We start from the raw sequence: 19,624 nt of genomic DNA, 5'->3' as shown, positions 1-19,624 counted from the left end.
CCATCGTTGTCGCTCAAGTAGCCAAAACATTCCGGATCATGGCCAAAAACTGCGGCGCCATCTTGTGAAGCTCCTCAATCGGGGGCTTGACCGGCTCACCCGCACTCCTCCTCAGCAGATCCTGCCTTTTCCGTCTCCGCTTCCTCTCTGCAGCGATCTGATCCGCATCATCATCCTCATCTTCATTCTCGGAATCGTCCTCGTCGTCGTTGTCGTCGAGCTCCATGTCTTGCAGATCCATGGGGTGCAATCCAAAGTCGCCGGGCTTGAACGTCGAGGCCAGTGCGCCCATGTCGTTGGAGTTATGATCGCCGGCCGTGGCCATCTTCTGTCGGGTCTTGTCCTGGTGCCATCGTTTGCGCGCCATTTGCCATTTGATGAGTGCGTTGATTTCGCGCATGGCAACCTCGCGGTCGATCTGCTTCATCTCCACGGCACCTTGGAACAGGGCGTTCATGTCCACCTTACCACCGTTCGGCCCGTTGCGGAGGAAGTCGAGGATGCCCTCAATCCAGGACATGAGTTTGTCGAAGAGACCGTCGTCGTGGATGTGCACCTCGTGAATGAACTTGTAGAGATCGTCTTCGTGTCTTTCGCAAAGGTCGATGAAGCTCTGTACAGTCTGGTTGGGATCGGCGCTGATGTCTTGACGTTGGGCTTTCTCGATGGTCTGGATGGCATCGTCGGCGAAGCGGGCGAAATCTGTGACGCTGTTGTACACGTTTGCGCTCTTGTAGACGCGCACCAGTGGCTCGTAGAAGATGGAGAAGAGATCGCGGAAGAGACGAAGGGTATTCGTCTCCTCAACCAGCTCCAGCATCATCTGCTTGTCGCGCTTGCGGGTGTATAGGCGCTGCAGCTGCTTCAATTGAGCAAAAAGCTCTGCGCCTTGACGCATCTCTTCATCGACATTCTCGACAGCATTTTCCCAGGCGACGTAGGCATTGAACGCGCGGCCAATCTGCTCGCTCGATAATTGAGGAGAAATCTCCTCGCTTTGCAGCACTTTCACAAGTAAGTCGACTTTGTCTTGGTCCGCTTCCTCGCGGATGCTACGTTTGAGAGCCTCGTCAGACTCAGCGTATCGTTGGATCTTTTCACAGAAAGTCGGCTCCTCAATCTTCGTCACGAGCGCATCAATGGTCTTTTGGATACTTCTGATGCCATCGCCGACAGCAAGGCCAAAGATACGTTGAAGCAATGACTTGGTTCCCAGGGGTTGGGCCATGAAGATGTCAAGCACGTTTGCCATCACGGCAGCCGGGTTTGTGAACCGAATGACCTGCTTCAAGGCAGTATACGGCACCAAGCTGTGAATACGCTTTGCTTGTGCGAATAATTCCGGTGAGTTGTCTTCTGCAAGAAATAGGTGGTAACACGTCGCCGCGACCTCTATCCGTACCCACTCTGCGAACTTTTTATACTCTGGTTCCAGATCTGCGATGTGCTCTTTCTTTCTAATCTCGGCGAACAGGCTTCGAAGCCCGTTCCGCTCGATGACGCTGCGTCTGAACTTTTCCATGTGGACGTCCAATTCTCTTGCACGCTCTCGCGCGATCTCGAAGAATTTGCGTTGTTCCTCGAGTCGCTTCTCGTCCATTAACTTTCTTCGCTCGATATCTTCTTGCTCCTCCGCAGTCATCACGATGGGGTCATGAGTGAGAAACTCTTGCATCGAATTCGACAATGCAATGCTCTCATTCTGTAGGAAATTGCGCAGGAATGCCCTGAGCGATACTCGCTGCTCTTCGCGGGCGAGAACAGCACCATCTCCATCAGGTGGTGTAGAGGCGGGTTTGCTGGATGCTACCCCGTGGGAGTCGTATGAGCCCCGTGGTGATGACTCTGACGGCGCAAGAGAAGTACGAGAAGCATTCCGCCCATGCCTGGCCGAATTCGAACTCCCAGTCCAAGAAGCCAAATATCCACGAATACCTCCGGCTTCTTGGCTGGGCTCTTGCGTAGCTTGTTTACCAGACTTGATCGATTGTGAGGAGAGGCTATCCGCATCACTGCCGCCTCCACTGCTGAAAATCGAATGTGATTTGTTCTTTTTGGGCAGAGGAGGCAAGACCTTGCCTGGTAGCTCTAACCGAAGTTTCCTGTGCATCCGTACAAAATCGCCAAACCGCCGCGAAACGTAAATCTCCGGCTCGTCCTTGTGCTTGACACGAAGGAGGAACTCGGCGTGGTCATGAGACCGTACGTGTCGCTTGACACTGACCATCCGGACTCCAGCAACGTTGATATCCCAGCCGTTGATCTCGTGGCCCTGAGGGACATTGACTACCAGGCCTTGCTCGTTGGGGCCACTATCCACGACCTCCAGCTCCGAGAATCGAATGCGCTCTTCGTATCCTGATGCGGTGGGAATGCCTGATACCATCATCAGCTCCACGAGCTTGGTCGCCTTCAAGGCCAACTTGGCTCTCTTTGTCTCTTCCAAACGATCCTCCGAGGAAGAAATGTGCTTGTTTGCAAAGCTCTCCAGGAATACCTGAAGCTTATCCTGCCAAAATTCCTTCTCTTTCGCCTGGTTCAAGAATGGGAAGTTCCGTACATGGTTTACAAAGATGTACCGTAATAATGGGAGTTCTGAGTCGGCAGGGGCGACCTCGCCAGCATCTGAATGGAAGGGCGCGCCGAATCGTCGGAGCGCTGTGGGACTCGACAACTCGCGGACCTCCCAGTTTGTCTGTTGCGCCATGAGCTCGCGTTTGAGGTAATGCTCCTGCTTGCCGGTCAAGACGGAGCCGGGAGGTGCCACAGATACGTGGGACATCGTTGACGGCGGTGCTCGCTCCAACTTCTGTCGCTCTACATTATTTGGGATCGGCCTCGCCTGTGATATTTCTGGTGCATCGAAGAAGGCCTGGCTTTCCACGGTGTCGGATCTTTGTGGTGGGGACATTTTCGGCTCGACGATGAGAGGACCCTCTGCTACCGCAGGAGTTGCAGCACCGGTGCTGAACTGAGGCGCTGACGCCATGAGCGAAGTCCTGAGCAGGAATCCTTTTGGGTCTGCAGATTGGTGTTTCCGTTTTGGTGATCCGGTAGTGATGTATTGTCGGAGGCTCAGGTGAGGGGTGAAAGTCTCGGGGATTTCAGTCCTAGCAGATCTGAATGTAAGAGGTGAGGTAATTGAAGTCGATAGGAAAGCGAAAGGTGTTGAATAGCAATCTGATCGATTGGCCGTGCCCAGGTAAGCCGCAGAAACAGTGTGTCAGAAAGATCTAAGCCCAGCGCAGTCGCGGCGGAGTGTTCCTGGTTGAGACGCGTCGCCTGAAACCTAGACAAGTAACGAGGTGTGTTTGGCGCTGCGTGTCGCACCAAGTGGCATGGCCTCGGGTTCTAATAATTGTCGAGCAGGTGTAGCATGCGCGTTTATTCGCAGAAGATGATCGATCCCAGCTCGGTTTGAGAAGCGCGATTTATATATATATATATGTATACATGGTCGATACTTTCACGTGTAGGTCATAGACAGGAACATCGTCACCGGGGTGGGGCGTCGGCAATCTCAGGCGCGCTCGGGGCCAAAAATGATGCATGTGCACCTGCAGCAGTGATTCTGGTGGGTTGTTGTGCAGGACAGTCCACACACAAGACACTATACGGTAACCGCCGGGGGTTTATTTGTACCCCGCGGTCGCATTCAAATTGATATTATTACAGTCCATGACCACCGCGCGTCGTGTCTCTATGTATGGTTCCAGGTTTGCTTCATTCCACCTGGGTGCATTGGAATTAACACACATCATTTTCCTCCCCATCAAAGAGGATGGAGCCTGTTCATACTTCGCACTCGAAATCAGCACTCACCTCTTCAATGATCTTTAGCCAAGAATTTGCTACGTGGACACGGCGAAATTGCATGCGATGAATCACAATGATGTGGTTTCTTAGCGGGACAAGGCCGGCCGCGGTTCGAGCCAAGATAAACCCAAAGCAAAGTCCCAGGCCTCCAGGCTGTTGGAGCGGGTGACGTATACATCCAAGCCCTGTGATGCGCTCGCTGCCTGTCCAGCTGCGGCCCAGCTAGTTTGGAGATATACTGGACTGCCCAGGTGGACTGGAGTGTTTCGAACCGCAGTAGCCGTTCGCCGCTGTTGCCGCCGCCGTGTCGCCGTGATGTCGCCAGGCAAGAAATGACGGAAATCGAAGAGAGGCTGTATACCTAGGTAGTGTGATAAAGCAGTACCATCACTTTCTGTGACGGCTACTGTTGTCCCGGTATCCATGGATGGCTTCGGCACCTCCAGCCCAGTACTGTATCTGAAACAATCCGCGGGCGTCGATCCCCGAGTGATGATTTGTGTGTTTGGATCGTCGCCCGCCTCAAACTAGCTCGAGCTCACCTGCCACGATATCATCATGGTATTGCTGGCGCAGGGCTTCCGCCTGCGCCCAGTGTCCAAGTACGGTGGTGTCAACTGTAGCGTCTCACACTTCTGTCATCACCATCACCGTCGCCATCTCCCTGTATTCCAAGGCTGCTAGAGGCCTGCCGTACTGCCGTACTGTAGAAAGCCCAGCCAGCTTAGCGGCACCGTTGTCGTCATCAGAGCACTCCGGCTTATGTTTGGTACTTACCTGCCCAGGCGGGTACTTTACACTGTCACCAGCTTCTACTTACCTTGGTACCTAAGTAGCATTGCCAATGGTTCACGGCTTTTGAAATTCTACAAAACTTCAGGCCTCTCAAATAGTGTTGTGAATCACATCACATACAGATGACACATAATCAACTGCGTTTGACTAAGTAAGCAGGGATCCCTCGGCGCGACCAGCATGCCAAGCCCGTGCCACGCGCAGGGACTCGGCCTACGTGGATATGGAACGGCCGCAAATACAAATCCTCGTCAGGTCGGAATGGACGGGGCGGGCATTGCGGCAATGGGAAGGCGTAAGCCGACATTTTGCGACCAGGGCCCGAAGAATGTCCATGAACGGGCCTGCACGAAATAATACAGAAGCAGCATGAGGCGAGGGACGATAGCAAATGACCGTGGCAATGCATTACGTTTCCTTGACAATGCGTCGAGTTTTGGTCGAAGGTCAATCCTTTCGATCGACCAATTTGTGGAACTTCCTGATGTGGGTTGTAGAAGGTAGGCGGTTGTGACAAAGAGGGAGACTTGTGACAATGACATGAGACATCCACAAGTCCTGTACTCTGACAATGACCCCGATTCACTCAGAAACGTCGACGAGTCGTGGATGCTGTTCGTATACTGACTTGTGTGATTCATTTGTAAGGCCCAGAGAAGCCCAGTGCGAGCTTTGCTCGAAGATTAATGAAGGATCAAATGCATTGGCATGAACCCTATCGAAGTTCGAAGTGAAATTGTTACTGATAAGTGATTGTTGAATGGGTGGTGGATGGTGCTGATCAACAGCTGCACAACGTATGTTGACATTCCAGTCTGCGTGTAAAGACCAATTTCCTTCCGAATCGATCTTGAAAAATCAATGCAACATACAATGCTGCCGATGAAAGTCCCGACTGTTTCGGGCGCTGTCTCAAAACATTCACTCGTAAAAACATTCTTCAGATTGTCGTCGGCCCATCTTGTCATTTCGCCTCTGGAGGGAAGAGGGGCTTCTGGGCGCAGCAGCACATGCTATTCGAGTAAGGTCAGCCGTCATGATCAACAGTCTATGGCGATTTATGTTCTGGGATTTTCTTACCCTTTTTGCCAGCCGTGAATTTTGCGAGTGACTAAAATCGTGTTCGTCAGTTACCCTTCGTGGAAACATAAGCGCCAGCAGAAGATCACTGACCAGTCTCCTTTTTCACTTGCGCATTGAGGATTGACACTTCTTCAATTTTCCATCCCAGCGCACGAGTGAAAGGCACGTTGGCGAACGCTGCAAGGCCCTCCAAGAAGTTGAGACAGGTGTACCTGCCAATCTCCTTCATTTTAGGGTCTTTGGGCCAGTCGTTGGTTGGTCGCTTCAGCATTTGCATGTCGATGTTTTCGAAGCCGACCTCTTCTAGATATTTTGGATAGGCCTCGATGTCAAGAATTGGCTTGCCGAGTTTGTCGAATCTGCACAAAGTTCGAGTCAGGAAATGAAATCACATCGGACATCTGAAAATGAAAGATGGAGACTCGAGACTAACGCTTCTTTCAATGTAGACCACCAGATGTTGGACGGTGAGTCGGGCGCGACAGAGCCATCATCAGAGAACGTTCCGCATTGAATGTCTACAAGCTCTACCCAACCGCCCGGTTTGAGAGCCCTGTATATCCGTTTGTAGAGGTCGGGATATGAGGCAATGGAACCACAAAGATACCGAGCATGGATCAGGTCGAATCTGTCCTCGCCAAAGGTCCTAGATTCCCTTCAGTCGTAAAACTCGAAGCTGAAACGATGTCATAACTCACCAGTCCTGCTCGAAATCATCTACCAGGAATTCACAGTTTCGTGGCCTAATCTGAATATCAATATCCAAACCTCAGTTGAATATAGCGCATGGTAGCCACATATGAAAAGACTGCTCTCCAGACTCACACCCATTGCGGCTGGACGGGGCTTAAGTCCGTACCAATAACGCTGCTTTCTGGATATTGATCTGCCTGTTCGCATGTCATTTAGTATGCGCCTTCTCTTGTCGAACAGTATTGCGCATGCGTCATGCGCAGGAATCCTACCATATCAATGGCCCACAATCCTGTGCCTGTTCCCAGATCCAGAATTTCCTTCGGATTGTCAAGCGGACAAAGGTGGAGTTTCCCGTCGAATTGCACCAGACAGTTTTGATGTTCGATGTCCATGCGATTCAGCTCTTCCTCGTCATTTGGGAATAAGTATGCGCCCGCGCGATATCCGTGGTACCGCCGACCATGTTCGAATTGATAGCGTGTGATTTCGGAGTTCAGACTGGTGGAGCTACTCGCTAGGGATTCCCGATCGCCACCGAACGTACTATCGTGGTCGTACTCGTCAGCGTCCATGTTCGCCGGTGGTAGGATAGTGGCTTCCATGGTGCTGTTATTGTTGTCCTCTTCGGAAGCCATGTTGTTCTCTTCGGAAGCCATATTGTGCCGTCTCTTGCGGTGTGTCTCTATATCTATGCGCAGCTCTTCAGGATCCTCTGGGTATATTTATTCTCGGCGGAAAGGGATTCGGGAAAAGAAGCGGCGCAGTAGGTCGCGCGATATGCGTGATGGGTGGGCGAGGCTCCAGTCGGTCATGCTTGGAACTTGGAATCTTTATCATGATCGCTGCATCTCACAGGCCAGGGTTCTGTGGCCGTCACCGATCTCCGCTTTTCATGCTGGCCCTGCGCGGGATTCGCCCAATGGTGATCGAGTCGGTCCAGCCAACGGCAGCTTCCTTCGGCGGGCACACCTAGCCTTCGGATTCCCGGTCCGCTCACGTCTTGCGGTTGAGACACACGTGGGTGGCTGCCGCTAGTCGTCTTGAATTTGGTTGATTGTCCATCATTATCGGTCCTCTTCTTCACAGCGTTTCCCGTCAAGCTGACTTCCAGCGCTCGTTCTCCTTCGTATATTAGCATCAGGCTATTGCGTTTAGTTTCTTTTGAACAGGTAGCCCATTGCCCCGGCCGCTAAGTCAGTGTCGTAAGCAGTGAAGCAAGTGCTAGTTACATCACCGGAAGAGCGCTGGCTGGACTAATAGTCTGCTACTGTATCGGGTATGTGGAGGACAATGCATGTGCGCCGCAGTCTGATAAATGACTCGCCGGTCACCATGCATTGGCGTTGCGCGCCACGCACTCTGCAGCAAGTCGAAACCCGCAGGCGCAGGTGCATGTCTCACCAATCAGCGACTTAAGCAAAGAGGTAGGTTTGCTTCGCCCGATCTAGCAGTACACCTACCGTAATTGGGCATGGTGCTGTGCTTTTCCAGCTGACGGGTAGCCCTGGAGCTTCTTTCGCACGGAACCTTGGAATTCTTCGGGATCCCAGATGCAAGAGCCATGGATGCTGCACTGCTAGCAGGTTCCGCATGCGGTCGTGACATTTTCCCTTCCACTGCCCCAAACTTTTTGAACCTTGGAAGCTTTCCAAGGTTGACAATCATGCATGATCTTGGGTCCGTCGGTGGAGACCTCGAATGGGCCAGATGAAGCGATCAGCGTGTCCGCAAAAGTGGTGTCAATCCGCTGCCGCTGGGACGTGACAACATGAGGTTCAATAACAAAGGCATTGTGGGCCTGTTCGAGCTCGCAGATTGATTACACACAGCTTATTGAGAAATACACTACATACACGCGCAGGGCACAAAATCAAAATCTTTCCCTTCTACGTGGGGAAATCGACTGAACACCCGGTGGAGAGCTTATCATCGGCATTCCGCGCCGATTGCGCATGCACATGCATTTGCGATGAGGTGCAGCGTCTAGCTCTTGTACTTTGCTACAGATCGTTAACACGGAGGTTGATCACCAGCCATGACTGCGCCGTCTCCATACACGAACAAATGCTGTGTGAAGAGATATGATAAGAGAACTTGACACCGGATCACCAGGCTTCATATGCTCCCCAGCTCGCTTCTTGCGCAAGCCACAGACGCACACAAAGCCCTCTCGCCGAGGACGGAGGCTCGACTTGCCAGTCAAACTCCTGCGCGCGTTTTCCAGCTCGCAACAACCTCGACGGATTTTCGGATATAGTGATATGCTTCTCCACGTGGCATGCGGTGGCATGATGCAATACCTAGGTATATGCGGGATCTTGATGCTGGACGCTCGAAATAATCACATCTGGCATAACGGAACAACCTCGGCGGGGTCAAGTGATTGAGGCACGAGACTCAGAGGCAAGCATCACTTGAACACAGCATCTTTAGCACTACGTAGATGGACGAGTAATATATCTCAGACAGCTTCAAGCTCCGGGTTGTAAATGGGATAATGGCCATCTGCACCTCGGGCGCTTGTCGCTGACACTTTCTCCGTCAAGATGTGCTCAGCTGTACAAGATTGGCATTTTGCGTCCGTGGCCAGCTGCATTTAACGACACAATTCCAACCAAGGGCTCCTGCTCTCTGGTGCAGTGCTGGTTCGGTGTCAAGCATTGCTGCTAGTGGGAAAAGACATCGTTGACGTCGGCGGGTGTTTTGGATGCTTCTAGGCACAAGACTTGCAGATTGAAATATCGTATTTCTCGACTCCTCAGTGGGCAGTGGGCCCGTCATAACAGCAAGATTGGTATGGTTTGAGTAGGAAATAGACCCGCGCAATTTGGCAACTGCATAGAATGGGGGTATGGACCCGATTTTATTCATGATTTAGTTATAGGTTCAAGGAGTGACTCAAGTTAGTTATGCGGAAGCCAGAAGCGTTCCGCAAACGACGCGACAAAACAGTAAAGGTAGCTCGAAATCAAAAGAACGGCAGAGCTGAAGAACTGGAACGCAAGCGCCCCGACGGGGTTAAGATATGTCGGCATGGCCTATCAATTTGACGGTCTTCAGCAGTCAGACGCGGAGCACAAGTGACTTGAGATCTTGCAACGCATGCGGAGCTGCGTTGAGCCTGCTGTTTTCGGGCGAGCAGTAGGCATGATGTACTCGTCCGTTCTCCTCACGAAGTGGCGTGGACCACATTCGCATAGGTCCATCGGGGCAGCACATCGTATTGATGTGGGTGCAAGCGATGAAGCGCTTGTCCTGGAACTCATCCTTCTGTGATTGAGACGTGTTCTCGTCGGCATCGGGAGCGCGAACGGCGTTCTTGCGCATCAAGTCTGGTTTGACTGGCGGTAAATTGGGCGAAGATGACCTCGAGGATAAATGTGAATCTGAGGCTGCTTAATGCCAAATGACCAATTCGGTCACAACAAGGATAGGAATTGTGCTTGGTCCGCACGACAGTCGGGTCTCACAATCAGTCGTATCCTCCAATTCCAACTTGACTAGCAAAAGCGGTGCTAACGCTCCGTGCGTCTTCGTCTTCGAGGGTAGATCGATTCCGGCCAGCACCGATCGGCGGTTGGGATGGACCTTGACCCTCGACGTAGCGACGAAGCTTATCAGATTGGGACAAGGAGGCCTGCTTGTTGAGGTCGTTGATGCTCAGTCCTGCCAAGCTGACACCGCCCTGCCCAGGTTTGGCGGAGCCGTTGGTCGTGATGTCCGTGATCTCGCTGGCGGCCACACTCTCGCCGGCGATAGACTCGGGCATATGGTGCGTCTTGTCGTGAATGGGGCCGTTTCGCGGCCCACCTTGCAATGTCGGCCACGAATCCTGGAATCCCTGGAACATGGGAGGGTATTGAGAAGGCAAAGCAGCCCCGCCGAGCGCCGATGAGTGAATTGAGGATACATCGTCGGGGATGTACCCCACAATACTTCCGTTGTCAGTCGGGGGCCCGTTGCGGCGGCCATTGCTACGTTCGGCGCCAGTGGCCGCCATGTGGTTCGCATTCTGGTAGGCCATGTTGTAACGTTGAGGGCCACGGTAAGTCGTCTTGGGCCGGCTGAATTGCAACAAGGAGACTTGAAGATTATTCAGCGGGCCCTCGACCAAGCAATTGCGCTCCTTGAAATGCAAGAGCAGATAATGCCAGAGGGGGTGCTTGCTAAGCACTTTGGGATTTCCGAGAACAACCAAGCCATACTTTGCACGTGTCAGAGCAACGTTCAGACGACGTGGGTCGCTCAAGAAACCGATGCCCTGATGATCGTTGCTTCGCACACAGGAGAGTACGATGAAGTCCTTCTCTCTGCCTTGGAAAGCATCGACAGACGCGACCTCAATCTCTTTGTAGTGCTCTTTCTTAAAAGTTCCGGTCTGCTGCATGCTCTGCACGACGTAGGAGCGTTGTCCTTCATATGGAGTAATGATACCGATTGCAGATGGGCTGACGCCGGCCTTGAAGAAGCGAGTGACAATTTTTTCAACGTTCTGTGCCTCGGTTCGATTCAGGTAAGACGTACCAGAGGCACTGATCTCTTCGTTACCCAGATTAGACCAGAACATCATGGGCGAGTCTGCGACAGGCCAGGGAAAGTCGACATCTTTCCTCAGACGCTGTTGCATTGTGATGCCATTTTGCAGAGAGCCTTCGTAGAACATGTTCGAAGGGAACTCCGAGAGACAAGGATGCATACGGTACTGGACATTGAGTCGGATCGGTGCACAGCCCAGAGCAACCAACCGTTCGAAGAGCGACTGATTCAAACCGGCCTTTGCAGCTCTCTTGTTCATGATGACGGGGCCAAGCTGTTGATGATCTCCAACAAGAACAACTTGCTTGCAACCCAAGACTAGTGGAATCATGCACTCAGGCTCGGCGGACTGGGTGCTCTCATCGATCAGGACAGTTCTGAATTTGAGTTTTGCAAGGCGAGGATCACCAGCACCAACACAGGTGCAACAAATTACGTCGGCGTTCTGCAAAATCTCACGTTCCGCTGCGCGAGTGAGTGTCTTGAATTTCTTTTCGTCCTGGCTGGACAATTCACCCAGCTCGGCCTTCAATTGGTTCAATTTGGTGAGCTCAACGTTGGTGTCATTCATCTGAACTTGTCGGTGGAGCGAAAGGAAGCCGACATTAGACTCCACATCCTCTCGCGACTTTGCAGATACACGAACGACCTTGAGCCCTGTTATGTGAACTCGCTCACACAACTGGTCAACGGCGACGTTCGATGGAGCACAAACAAGGACCTGGCCTCCGTTCAGCTTCGAGAGATGATAGATGATTGTGGCAGAAGTCACGGTCTTTCCAGTACCCGGCGGTCCCTGGATCAGACTCAACGGCTTCTGCAGGACTGATTTCACAGCGTTAATTTGTGATCCATTGAGGTCGGGAAGGTTCGGCACGCTGAACTTGCGTGGCAGTTGGACTTTCATCGGAGCGGCAGCCACTTCGTGACCGAGCAAGCGGTGGAAAATGTATCCTGAGACCGACATCTCGTCAATGGCAAAGGTTTTCATGGCATGCTGCATGCGGTCGAATGAAGTTGCCTTCCAGACATAGTCTGCGGTGAAATTGTGAGTGCACTCAGTTGGTACAGATTTGTGATCACCGCGCGCTCGAAGCTCCAACGTCACCTCGTCATTCATGTTGTTCGGTATCTTGATCACGTAGCCAACGCCTTCCCAGTGCGGGCGCAGCTCACCCGTGTATCTCAATCTCATCTCATCACCGACCGCAAGCTTGACGTCGCCAAGTTCAAGCTTCGGAAGGACAAATGACGCCAGATGCTTGCTATTCAATCCGAAATCCCACCGAACGATCAAGTTGTCCTGACTCTGCGCCTCTTTCAATTTCCGATCATAGTCCGCTTCGATTTTCACTAAAGGACCGAATACGTTCTGATACTGATATGCGTCGTCGTAACGCAGCAGGACGGGAGCCGGTTCGTCATCGACGCCCGCGGTCTTCTCAAGGTCCTGAATGGTCGCGTTCGAATTGTCCTTCCACATCTCCTCGAGCTTGACAATGACCTGTGGCAAGAGATGACGAGACCGCATCTGTTCCTGATCTGTCGGGGCGTTGACCAGCCATGGTAAAAATGAGCGGTCTTCAATCAATGGCTGCCACTTTGAAGTGTCCCAATTCATGTCCTTGGAGCTGGGCATGGCCGCACATGGTTGACGACACAAGAGCACCACCACTGTGTCGCTCTTGGCTGGGATAAATCCCAGCATGAAAACATTCTTTGTTCCGCAATTGTAGCACTCCAATGTCGTGTCTCCAAGTGGCGAGGATGGGTGAAGTTGCACCTCTTTGTGCCGAGCGCGTACAAGGTGATTGATGATGTGACTAGATGAAGTGTTTCCGCGAGCCGAGCAGAACCATTTTGTACAGGTCAGGCACTTCACGACTGAGCTTGGATTGTGAATCCCACAGTATGCGCACGCATGGGGCGGGAGTTCCACCTCTTCTTCGGGAGCCGGCGCCGCTTGTCCGTTGTGGCCATTCGCAGCGTGACTCGCAAGTGATTCCAGGTCGTCGTCATCGAACACATCCGTCTCATCATCATCACCAACCCTTCTCCTACGAGGACCACCATTCAAATTGCCCCTTCCATATTCACCATCCAAGGCACTTTCACCGGCATCGAGAGTCGAGATGTCGTCGCCCTCGTTGATTGCAGAGGCGGAGTCGCCAACAAGGTGATTGGGCGCGTGAGTGAAGACACCTTCCATGGCTGACAGTTGCCTCTTCTTAAGCAAAAAACTTTAAAGCACCAGTCGCAACTTTCCAAGAGGTCGATCGGTATGTTAGGATCGGCCGCCACGGCGGGGGTTGAGGAGATGTCACCCGTCAACCCCTTGCATGCGAAATTTGTATCTTGGGGATTTTTAAAGGGCAGTATCGACCTGTCACCGATTGGCGACTTCCTGCAAAAGAGCGTTGCTGTTCAAACACAGTTCAACGCAACGCTACTGTGATCTTCAGATCGCCTGTCACTTGAATCGTGGGTTCTTGGCACCGCTGTAACTTTCTGGAGGGGCTTACGCGCCTGTACTTTCACGTGGCTCCGGCTTCGACTCGCCTTGAAATTTTATGATCACTTCCGCCACGCAGTCTTGCAAGTACACGGAGCTTCAACACAATCGCAAATTGCACAATGATCCGAAGACAGGCGCGTCAAAGAAGAGATTATCTCTATCGGAGAGCGCTTACCCTACGCGATGCAGAAATTTCAGAAAAGCGCGCAAAATTAAAGAATTCTCTGGCGACCGGGAAGCCTCTGGACCCTAGCATCGCCAATGACAAGCAACTTCGACAGGACTACAAGTATGATGAATCTCGAGCCGATCGGACAACGCAAGATGAACTGGATCTAGACGACGAGTACAGCTATCTTTCTGGTATTGTTGATCCTCGAGTCCTGGTGACCACTTCGCGCGATCCGAGTTCAAGACTAGCCTCCTTTGCGAAAGAGATCAGACTTTTGCTGCCTACCGGAATCCGACTAAACCGTGGTAATTTGATCTTACCGAACCTCGTATCCAGCGCGAAATCAAGCGGACTCTCCGATCTGATTTTGCTCCATGAACATCGTGGAACACCTACTGCTTTGACCATTTCACATTTTCCACATGGTCCGACGGCTTCTTTCAGCCTTCATAATGTGGTGTTGCGTCACGACATCCCTAACGCATCACGGGGGACGGTCAGCGAAAGCTATCCGCATCTTATCTTCGAGGGCTTCACCACAGCGCTTGGAAAGCGTACCGTCAAAATCCTCCAGCACTTGTTTCCGCCGCGGGAAGGTGGTACGAAGCTAGGATCACGCGTCGTCACCTTCAAAAACATCGAGGATAGCATCGAAGTCAGGCACCATGTCTTCGTCAAGACTGGTTATCAGAGTGTCGAGCTGGCTGAAGTTGGTCCACGTATGACAATGCGTTTATTCGAGATTCGGCAAGGCACAGCCGACAACAAAGACGGAGACGTGGAGTGGCACATGAATCAGTACACGCGAACAAGCAAGAAGAAGGACTACCTATGAGTCTGACTTGGCTCAATGTCCAGTGTGCACACCAGAACGGCGAATCCGTGATCTCTGTGGACTAGAAATCTGTCTTTGGATCAAAGATCATGGTTCCGAGCGCAGACTCACAAGGAACTGGCTTTCTCCCAATAGATGTGCATTGCGCAGCCTTACGGATCGAGAGGTTTGGAACACGGACTTTTGCGCGTAAGCTCAGTCGCAAGATTGCTTCCGGCCATAGTGGCGCCTCGGCATCGCCGAATTGTAGTATCCTGGATTGTCATGGTCATTTAGGTTACGTGCAGACAATCGAATGGGCCGGCAAGGAATAAATTTGCCTTGCAGCATCTATTCGTACATCGGGTGTGAAGAGGTAGAACCTCGCATCACCATTGATCCATGAAGAAGTATGACGTGCAGCACGTCCTTCTGGGGTCGGGAAAGGGAGGTGCAATCGGCATGCATGTGCGGTTGACAGCAAGGATGACACGAGACTTGAGCCCGAGATGAGACTACACTAGCTGTTTCAGATACCATGTAGATATAAGAATCAATGATTGTCCTCAACCAGTGAGGTACAATAGTAGTGCCAGCAGAGGAAGTTGCCATAGAGGAAAGGTTTAATTTCAATGCTGTCATCCGCCAGTGATGGTGGTTCCTGTCATACCTTGCTCCACTCCTTGAACACCTTCCAGTCCCTCCAGACCCTTCCCATGCAGAACGTCGACGTCGAGCTCCTCCATGACCTGGATGACAGTCCCCAAGGAGTCAAAGAAGCCATTTACAGCCACACGGAGCATGCGATTTGTCGTCGCTTTGTACACAGTCTGCAAGATGACTCGCGGCGATTCGTTGCGGGATTGTTCCTCGGCTGCAGGCACATCTCGACTTTCCAGAGAGAAAGATCTTTGGACCAGTGCAGAAAGCTCCTGATCCACCGAGATTGCTTGGTGCGCGGACTTGGCTAACCGACTGCTAGGAAACGGGATGCGAATAACTCTGAGCGGAAAATATGACTTTCTTCAGCTCTGGCTAGAGCATCCTGTAGATCCTTTGAAGAACTCACAATGAGCATGGAAAAGCAGAGTCATGAGCAGATACGTTGGCAGCCATGGTAGACGATGCCCGTGGGCCGGCAGCGCAGGGCCGCGATCTTGCCGAGTGGTGATGTGCTTGCAGACGCACAAAAAGGGCGTGGTTGTTGTCTACACCTGTCTAGTCATCAGTCGACATACGTTCACGAAGAAAACCCCACAGCGGGCGCACACACGAAGGAAAAAGGCAGGTGCCTGATGAATTACTTCAGCGCGATCGGTTCCGCAATTCGATCCGATCTACTGTGCAGCATCCGTCCCCACACAGGCTAATGATGCGCGTTCCTCCACTCAATGACGCCAGCGGAACTCTGATTGACCCTGTTTGAGGTCATCATTGATTCATCCTTGGTCCGAGTGGTCGCTATGCCTTCAGTCGCTGTTTCCGTTTGCATTGTAGAGATGATAATTCTTTAGACACTTAATCAAAACAACAAGGTCTTCAATCCAAGTCACAAATCGAACATTCTCCACTTTCGTAACCTGCCAGACTTGTTGAAGCCATGGCGTCATCACCTTCGGAATTTCTGACTTTCTACCGTCACATCAATGCGAGCGCCGCGATGCGATCAGCCATGAGGTCCAGAGCTTCGCGGTCTTTCAGTACCTCGCGACCGCAATTCCTCGGCGACAAGACCAACAACACTGGCGACATGGGTGAGAACACCCGTCACGTTTTAGAAAAGGGCAAGGACAAGGAGAACAATGTTCAGGCATACGAGTCCAATCAGGGTATCAAGTAAGTGGACCATTAGACTGCTGTGTAGGCAGAAATTCTCGAGCAGTGACTAACGATCGTTCCTCTCAAAGAAACCAGCAACAGGGCACGGGCGGTAATGCCACCGCGCGGGACAGCGGAGGCGCGAACGAGAAGGCGAAGAAGACACACCCTGAGGCCCCCGATAACATTGGCATGCAGGACGAGCGTGGCGGAAAGTGGTGATCCTAAGGAATCCAGCGAGAGCTTTGTATCTCATGAGCACGATCTGATCCGGTTGCAATGCATCGTGCAGAGGAATGCGGAAGCTTGCCGTGGTGGAATTGACCGACGTTTGACTGGCCTTGCTGTACATCGAGCATGACTTGTAAGATAGCATCATCTTATCGTAAGGAAAGCACAATAATGTCTGAATGTTTGATGCTTCTGACCCGCATTCATCTCTTGCTCATTCCCGGGTTAAGCGTGTTGCTCTCACCACACAATCTTCGTCGATCCAACTAGAATTACAGGGATAAGTGACTGTGCGTTAGAAGTACATATCGAGAATCCGGTCCCGATGACGAGCTAGATTTTCGTGTCGTTTCACAATTTCCCCGGCAGGATTGTGCACCCAACCCAGATTCTCGTCGAGGAGGAGATGCGTGTATGCAAACACGCTTGCGTCAAACATGCCTGGCCTGTCATTTCCAAAGAACCATGAGTCGTCTCCGAGGAGAGAAGAGAATGCTAGAAATGCTTCCTCTGCATCACGCGAGACGTCCAACAGCGACACTGCATTTTTCTGGCGTGCCTTGATGACCTCTGTCTCTGCGGCCGCCTGAAGCTGCTGTGCAATCGCCGTTCGGACGAACGGTTGCGAAGAGCATGGGTTCACGTAAAGTCGGCGCACAAGTGGCGCATTGGGGGCGACGAGATACAGTTGGCATAACTGTCCAATGCACTGTCAGCACCCTGAACTAGAGCAGCACTTGTCATGATCAAAACCCACCCAAAGCGTCCGTATCCGGCCTTCCAACAGAGATGTATACGCATCGTATCGAACGTCATCCTCCTCCTTCAATTGTTCTGACGATCCTGCAACTTCGACCCATTTCCGGAGCTTGTTGCTTGGTATTGGCTGTGAGGGCGAGAGACAATCGGGATTGGAGGAGCCGGGTTGAACGAAAGGGAGCACTCCTGTTGGCGACGCGTGGTTGCTCGAGACGACAGTGCGGAACCGAATGCCCGCAAATCTTAGATATGTCTAGGTTCACGTGTTAGATCTTCGATCGATGCTGAGGGATATCGCGCTGCCATACTTGATACTTCAAACATTGCGGGTTGAACGCTATCGGGCAAGAGATTGTTGTCAGAAATATCAACCATATATATTCTTGGCGAAGTGTTTCATCATACATGGTCGGTTATGCGCCGCATCATTCTCGGTCGTGAAAACATGCAGAACATGATCGGTCCTTCCGCGCGGAACGCGCTGTGGCAGCTCATCGACTGGATACGTCTGTAGAGGGAAATGATCAAAGATTCTTTTCAATGGTGGTGGAACATCAAAGATGCTCCATGACCGGTCATCTTTGGATTCAGCGGCATTGCCTTTGGCAGAGTCGTCCATGCCTCGCCGAATATATCCATCGCAAAAGATTCCACGAGTGAACCTGGATCATAAGGCTTGACAATTTCCAGGGTTCGCCGCAAGCGGGAGAAGTTCGGAAACGTTCCGATGTGGCTTGCCGTCTCCGAACGACCACAGTAGCTGTGGTGAATCCATCTCATTTCCTGTGCTAATGCAGTGAACAATGATAGTACTTACCACCCCATCGTCTCCGCAGCGGCGTTTTACCGTCTTGCAGACACATCAGCGATAAATGGCAATTGCAAACCTGCTGGATCAATAGACGTCTGTGAACGTCCATTTGCACGACGCGATGGAGATCAAAGCCTGGCTCCCCGCTGCCCCTGGCACCGCTGTTTCGACACCCTGACGACGAGCCCACAGTACTTCACCGTTGACTGATCTCTTGAAGCATTCACCCACATGCAGTTTCGGAACGTTTTTGTCGTGGAGACGCGTCACCACTGGTTCGGCGAGCACTTTCGATCTATTTCCAGGTCGTTCTGCGTGCTGGTGGTGGCCGTCGTGATACAATGGTGGTAATCACTATGTATGAGTCTGTCGGCAAGGTGACAAGTTCCCGAAACATTCGACTTGATCGAAGGCGTTGAGCTACGCTTGGCATTCAATCTGATACCTTAAGAGCTATTTAAAGTCGTTGTGTAATGATGATGCTGTATCCGTACTCATCATCGGTTCCGTGTCAGCAGCAGGAACGGCACTCTTCATCTTCATCACATGTCGCTCGACACTGCCCAGGTGCCTTCTGCAACGACTTTGTGACCTCTATCAACTTTGATCTCGTCTACCACAGACTCTAGTACCATCAGGGTTCGCCGTTCAAATTCCCAAACACTTCTAGACAATGGCGCTCACGCATGCCGTGCTGCTGATTGCACTGGGTGAGTGAAGACTATGATCAGAATTAGGACCTGCTAGAGATCAACAACGAACTAACGAAGATACTCAGCATCACAGTCATGTGCTCAATTTGGAGGATTCGGGAACGGCAACAATCCATCTACAGCCAACGGTAACGGAAACAACAACAATAATGGTATTTTCAACCTCGGCAGCAACAACGCCGATCGCACGTTCTTCTCATCACAAAGGACGCTCGCGATTGCGCATGCCGTTCTGGCGTGCCTAGTGTTTGGCTTCATCTTTCCCGCAGGTGGTATCGTCATCCGCTTGACAACATTCAAGGGAGCCTGGATCCTCCACGGTCTTTGCCAATTGTTCGGATATCTCCTCTACATCGCGGCCGCAGCAATGGGGATCTACATGGCCGTCAATCTCGAATTGATGAATCAAGCGCACGCCATCATCGGCATAGTCCTCCTAATATCGATTTTCATTCAGCCCTTCACAGGCTTGCTGCACCACGCTGCATTCAAGAAGCACTTCCGCAGAACCATTCCAAGTTTCGTGCACGTCTGGCTCGGACGCGCTGGGATCACACTTGGGATCATTAATGGTGGCTTGGGGCTACAATTGGCCCGTAAACTGCCTTTTGCACGGCCCAGCAGAGGTGCCATCGTCGGATACAGTGTCATCGCTGGCTTCATGTGGATGTTGTACGTCGTCGCTGTGATCGTCGGAGAGTCACGTCGAAGTCGAGCGGCAAAATTGACAACTCGCGATCCGAAATCGTCAGGCTCATCGCCTGCGCGGAGGAACGAGAGGGAGGTAGGCCACTAGCGTCTCGATTCGGCCGGACGTGGGGTCAGAAAGAACAAATGTACTGCTCGAAGCTGGTGTCGAAATTGA

General features: G+C 52.0%; 6 protein-coding genes across 6 annotated transcripts; 2 read left to right on the top strand and 4 right to left on the bottom strand.

Moving 5' to 3' along the window:
* Positions 1 to 13: 13 nt before the first annotated feature.
* Positions 14 to 7,046, bottom strand: K489DRAFT_407295 (uncharacterized protein; the record flags this gene model as incomplete). Its single annotated transcript, XM_033607349.1, has 7 exons — positions 14 to 3,110; positions 5,692 to 5,722; positions 5,785 to 6,053; positions 6,128 to 6,340; positions 6,393 to 6,437; positions 6,520 to 6,584; positions 6,660 to 7,046. 7 exons carry the CDS (start codon positions 7,044 to 7,046, stop codon positions 14 to 16), a joined length of 4,107 nt encoding a protein of 1,368 aa, XP_033463603.1.
* A 2,834-nt stretch (positions 7,047 to 9,880) lies between these two features.
* Positions 9,881 to 13,135, bottom strand: K489DRAFT_304398 (DNA-binding protein SMUBP-2; the record flags this gene model as incomplete). The annotated part of the gene is made up of 1 exon (XM_033600510.1): positions 9,881 to 13,135. A coding segment is annotated over one exon (3,255 nt), but the record flags the coding sequence as incomplete, so codon positions are not given.
* Positions 13,136 to 13,560: 425 nt separating this feature from the next.
* K489DRAFT_312445 (Brix-domain-containing protein) lies at positions 13,561 to 14,448 on the top strand (the record flags this gene model as incomplete). The annotated part of the gene is made up of 1 exon (XM_033600864.1): positions 13,561 to 14,448. One exon carries the CDS (start codon positions 13,561 to 13,563, stop codon positions 14,446 to 14,448), a length of 888 nt encoding a protein of 295 aa, XP_033463601.1.
* Positions 14,449 to 14,741: 293 nt separating this feature from the next.
* Positions 14,742 to 15,656, bottom strand: K489DRAFT_376990 (Pcc1-domain-containing protein). The gene is made up of 2 exons (XM_033604053.1): positions 15,497 to 15,656; positions 14,742 to 15,429 (listed from the first exon to the last, which is right to left on the bottom strand). Exons 1-2 carry the CDS (start codon positions 15,541 to 15,543, stop codon positions 15,066 to 15,068), a joined length of 411 nt encoding a protein of 136 aa, XP_033463600.1. The 5' UTR covers positions 15,544 to 15,656; the 3' UTR covers positions 14,742 to 15,065.
* A 678-nt stretch (positions 15,657 to 16,334) lies between these two features.
* Positions 16,335 to 17,866, bottom strand: K489DRAFT_376988 (uncharacterized protein). Its single transcript, XM_033604052.1, has 4 exons — positions 17,641 to 17,866; positions 17,544 to 17,572; positions 17,234 to 17,488; positions 16,335 to 17,173 (listed from the first exon to the last, which is right to left on the bottom strand). The coding sequence occupies exons 1-4, from the start codon at positions 17,852 to 17,854 to the stop codon at positions 16,772 to 16,774; spliced, it is 900 nt and encodes a 299-aa protein (XP_033463599.1). The 5' UTR covers positions 17,855 to 17,866; the 3' UTR covers positions 16,335 to 16,771.
* Positions 17,867 to 18,719: 853 nt separating this feature from the next.
* K489DRAFT_367757 (uncharacterized protein) lies at positions 18,720 to 19,555 on the top strand (the record flags this gene model as incomplete). Its single annotated transcript, XM_033602888.1, has 2 exons — positions 18,720 to 18,756; positions 18,825 to 19,555. 2 exons carry the CDS (start codon positions 18,720 to 18,722, stop codon positions 19,553 to 19,555), a joined length of 768 nt encoding a protein of 255 aa, XP_033463598.1.
* Positions 19,556 to 19,624: the final 69 nt, after the last annotated feature.

The sequence above is a fragment of the Dissoconium aciculare genome (assembly GCF_010015565.1).
Source record: "Dissoconium aciculare CBS 342.82 unplaced genomic scaffold K489scaffold_2, whole genome shotgun sequence".
In the NCBI taxonomy this organism is placed as follows: domain Eukaryota; kingdom Fungi; phylum Ascomycota; class Dothideomycetes; order Mycosphaerellales; family Dissoconiaceae; genus Dissoconium; species Dissoconium aciculare.
Note: the sequence above shows the minus strand (reverse complement) of the source record. Positions and strands in the feature narration are given on the sequence as shown.

What these genes read in the sequence shown, in the direction of transcription:
- K489DRAFT_376990 (XM_033604053.1), bottom strand. Translation starts at nt 15,543, where the DNA reads ATGGCTGCCAACGTATCTGCTCATGACTCTGCTTTTCCATGCTCATT. An exon ending in TCTGCTTTTCCATGCTCATT is followed by an intron (nt 15,430 to 15,496) that starts GTGAGTTCTTCA and finishes TTTTCCGCTCAG; the next exon opens with AGTTATTCGCATCCCGTTTC.
- K489DRAFT_376988 (XM_033604052.1), bottom strand. Translation starts at nt 17,854, where the DNA reads ATGGACGACTCTGCCAAAGGCAATGCCGCTGAATCCAAAGATGACCGG. An exon ending in TGCGGCGCATAACCGACCAT is followed by an intron (nt 17,573 to 17,640) that starts GTATGATGAAAC and finishes CTTGCCCGATAG; the next exon opens with CGTTCAACCCGCAATGTTTG. An exon ending in GCCGGATACGGACGCTTTGG is followed by an intron (nt 17,174 to 17,233) that starts GTGGGTTTTGAT and finishes TGCATTGGACAG; the next exon opens with TTATGCCAACTGTATCTCGT.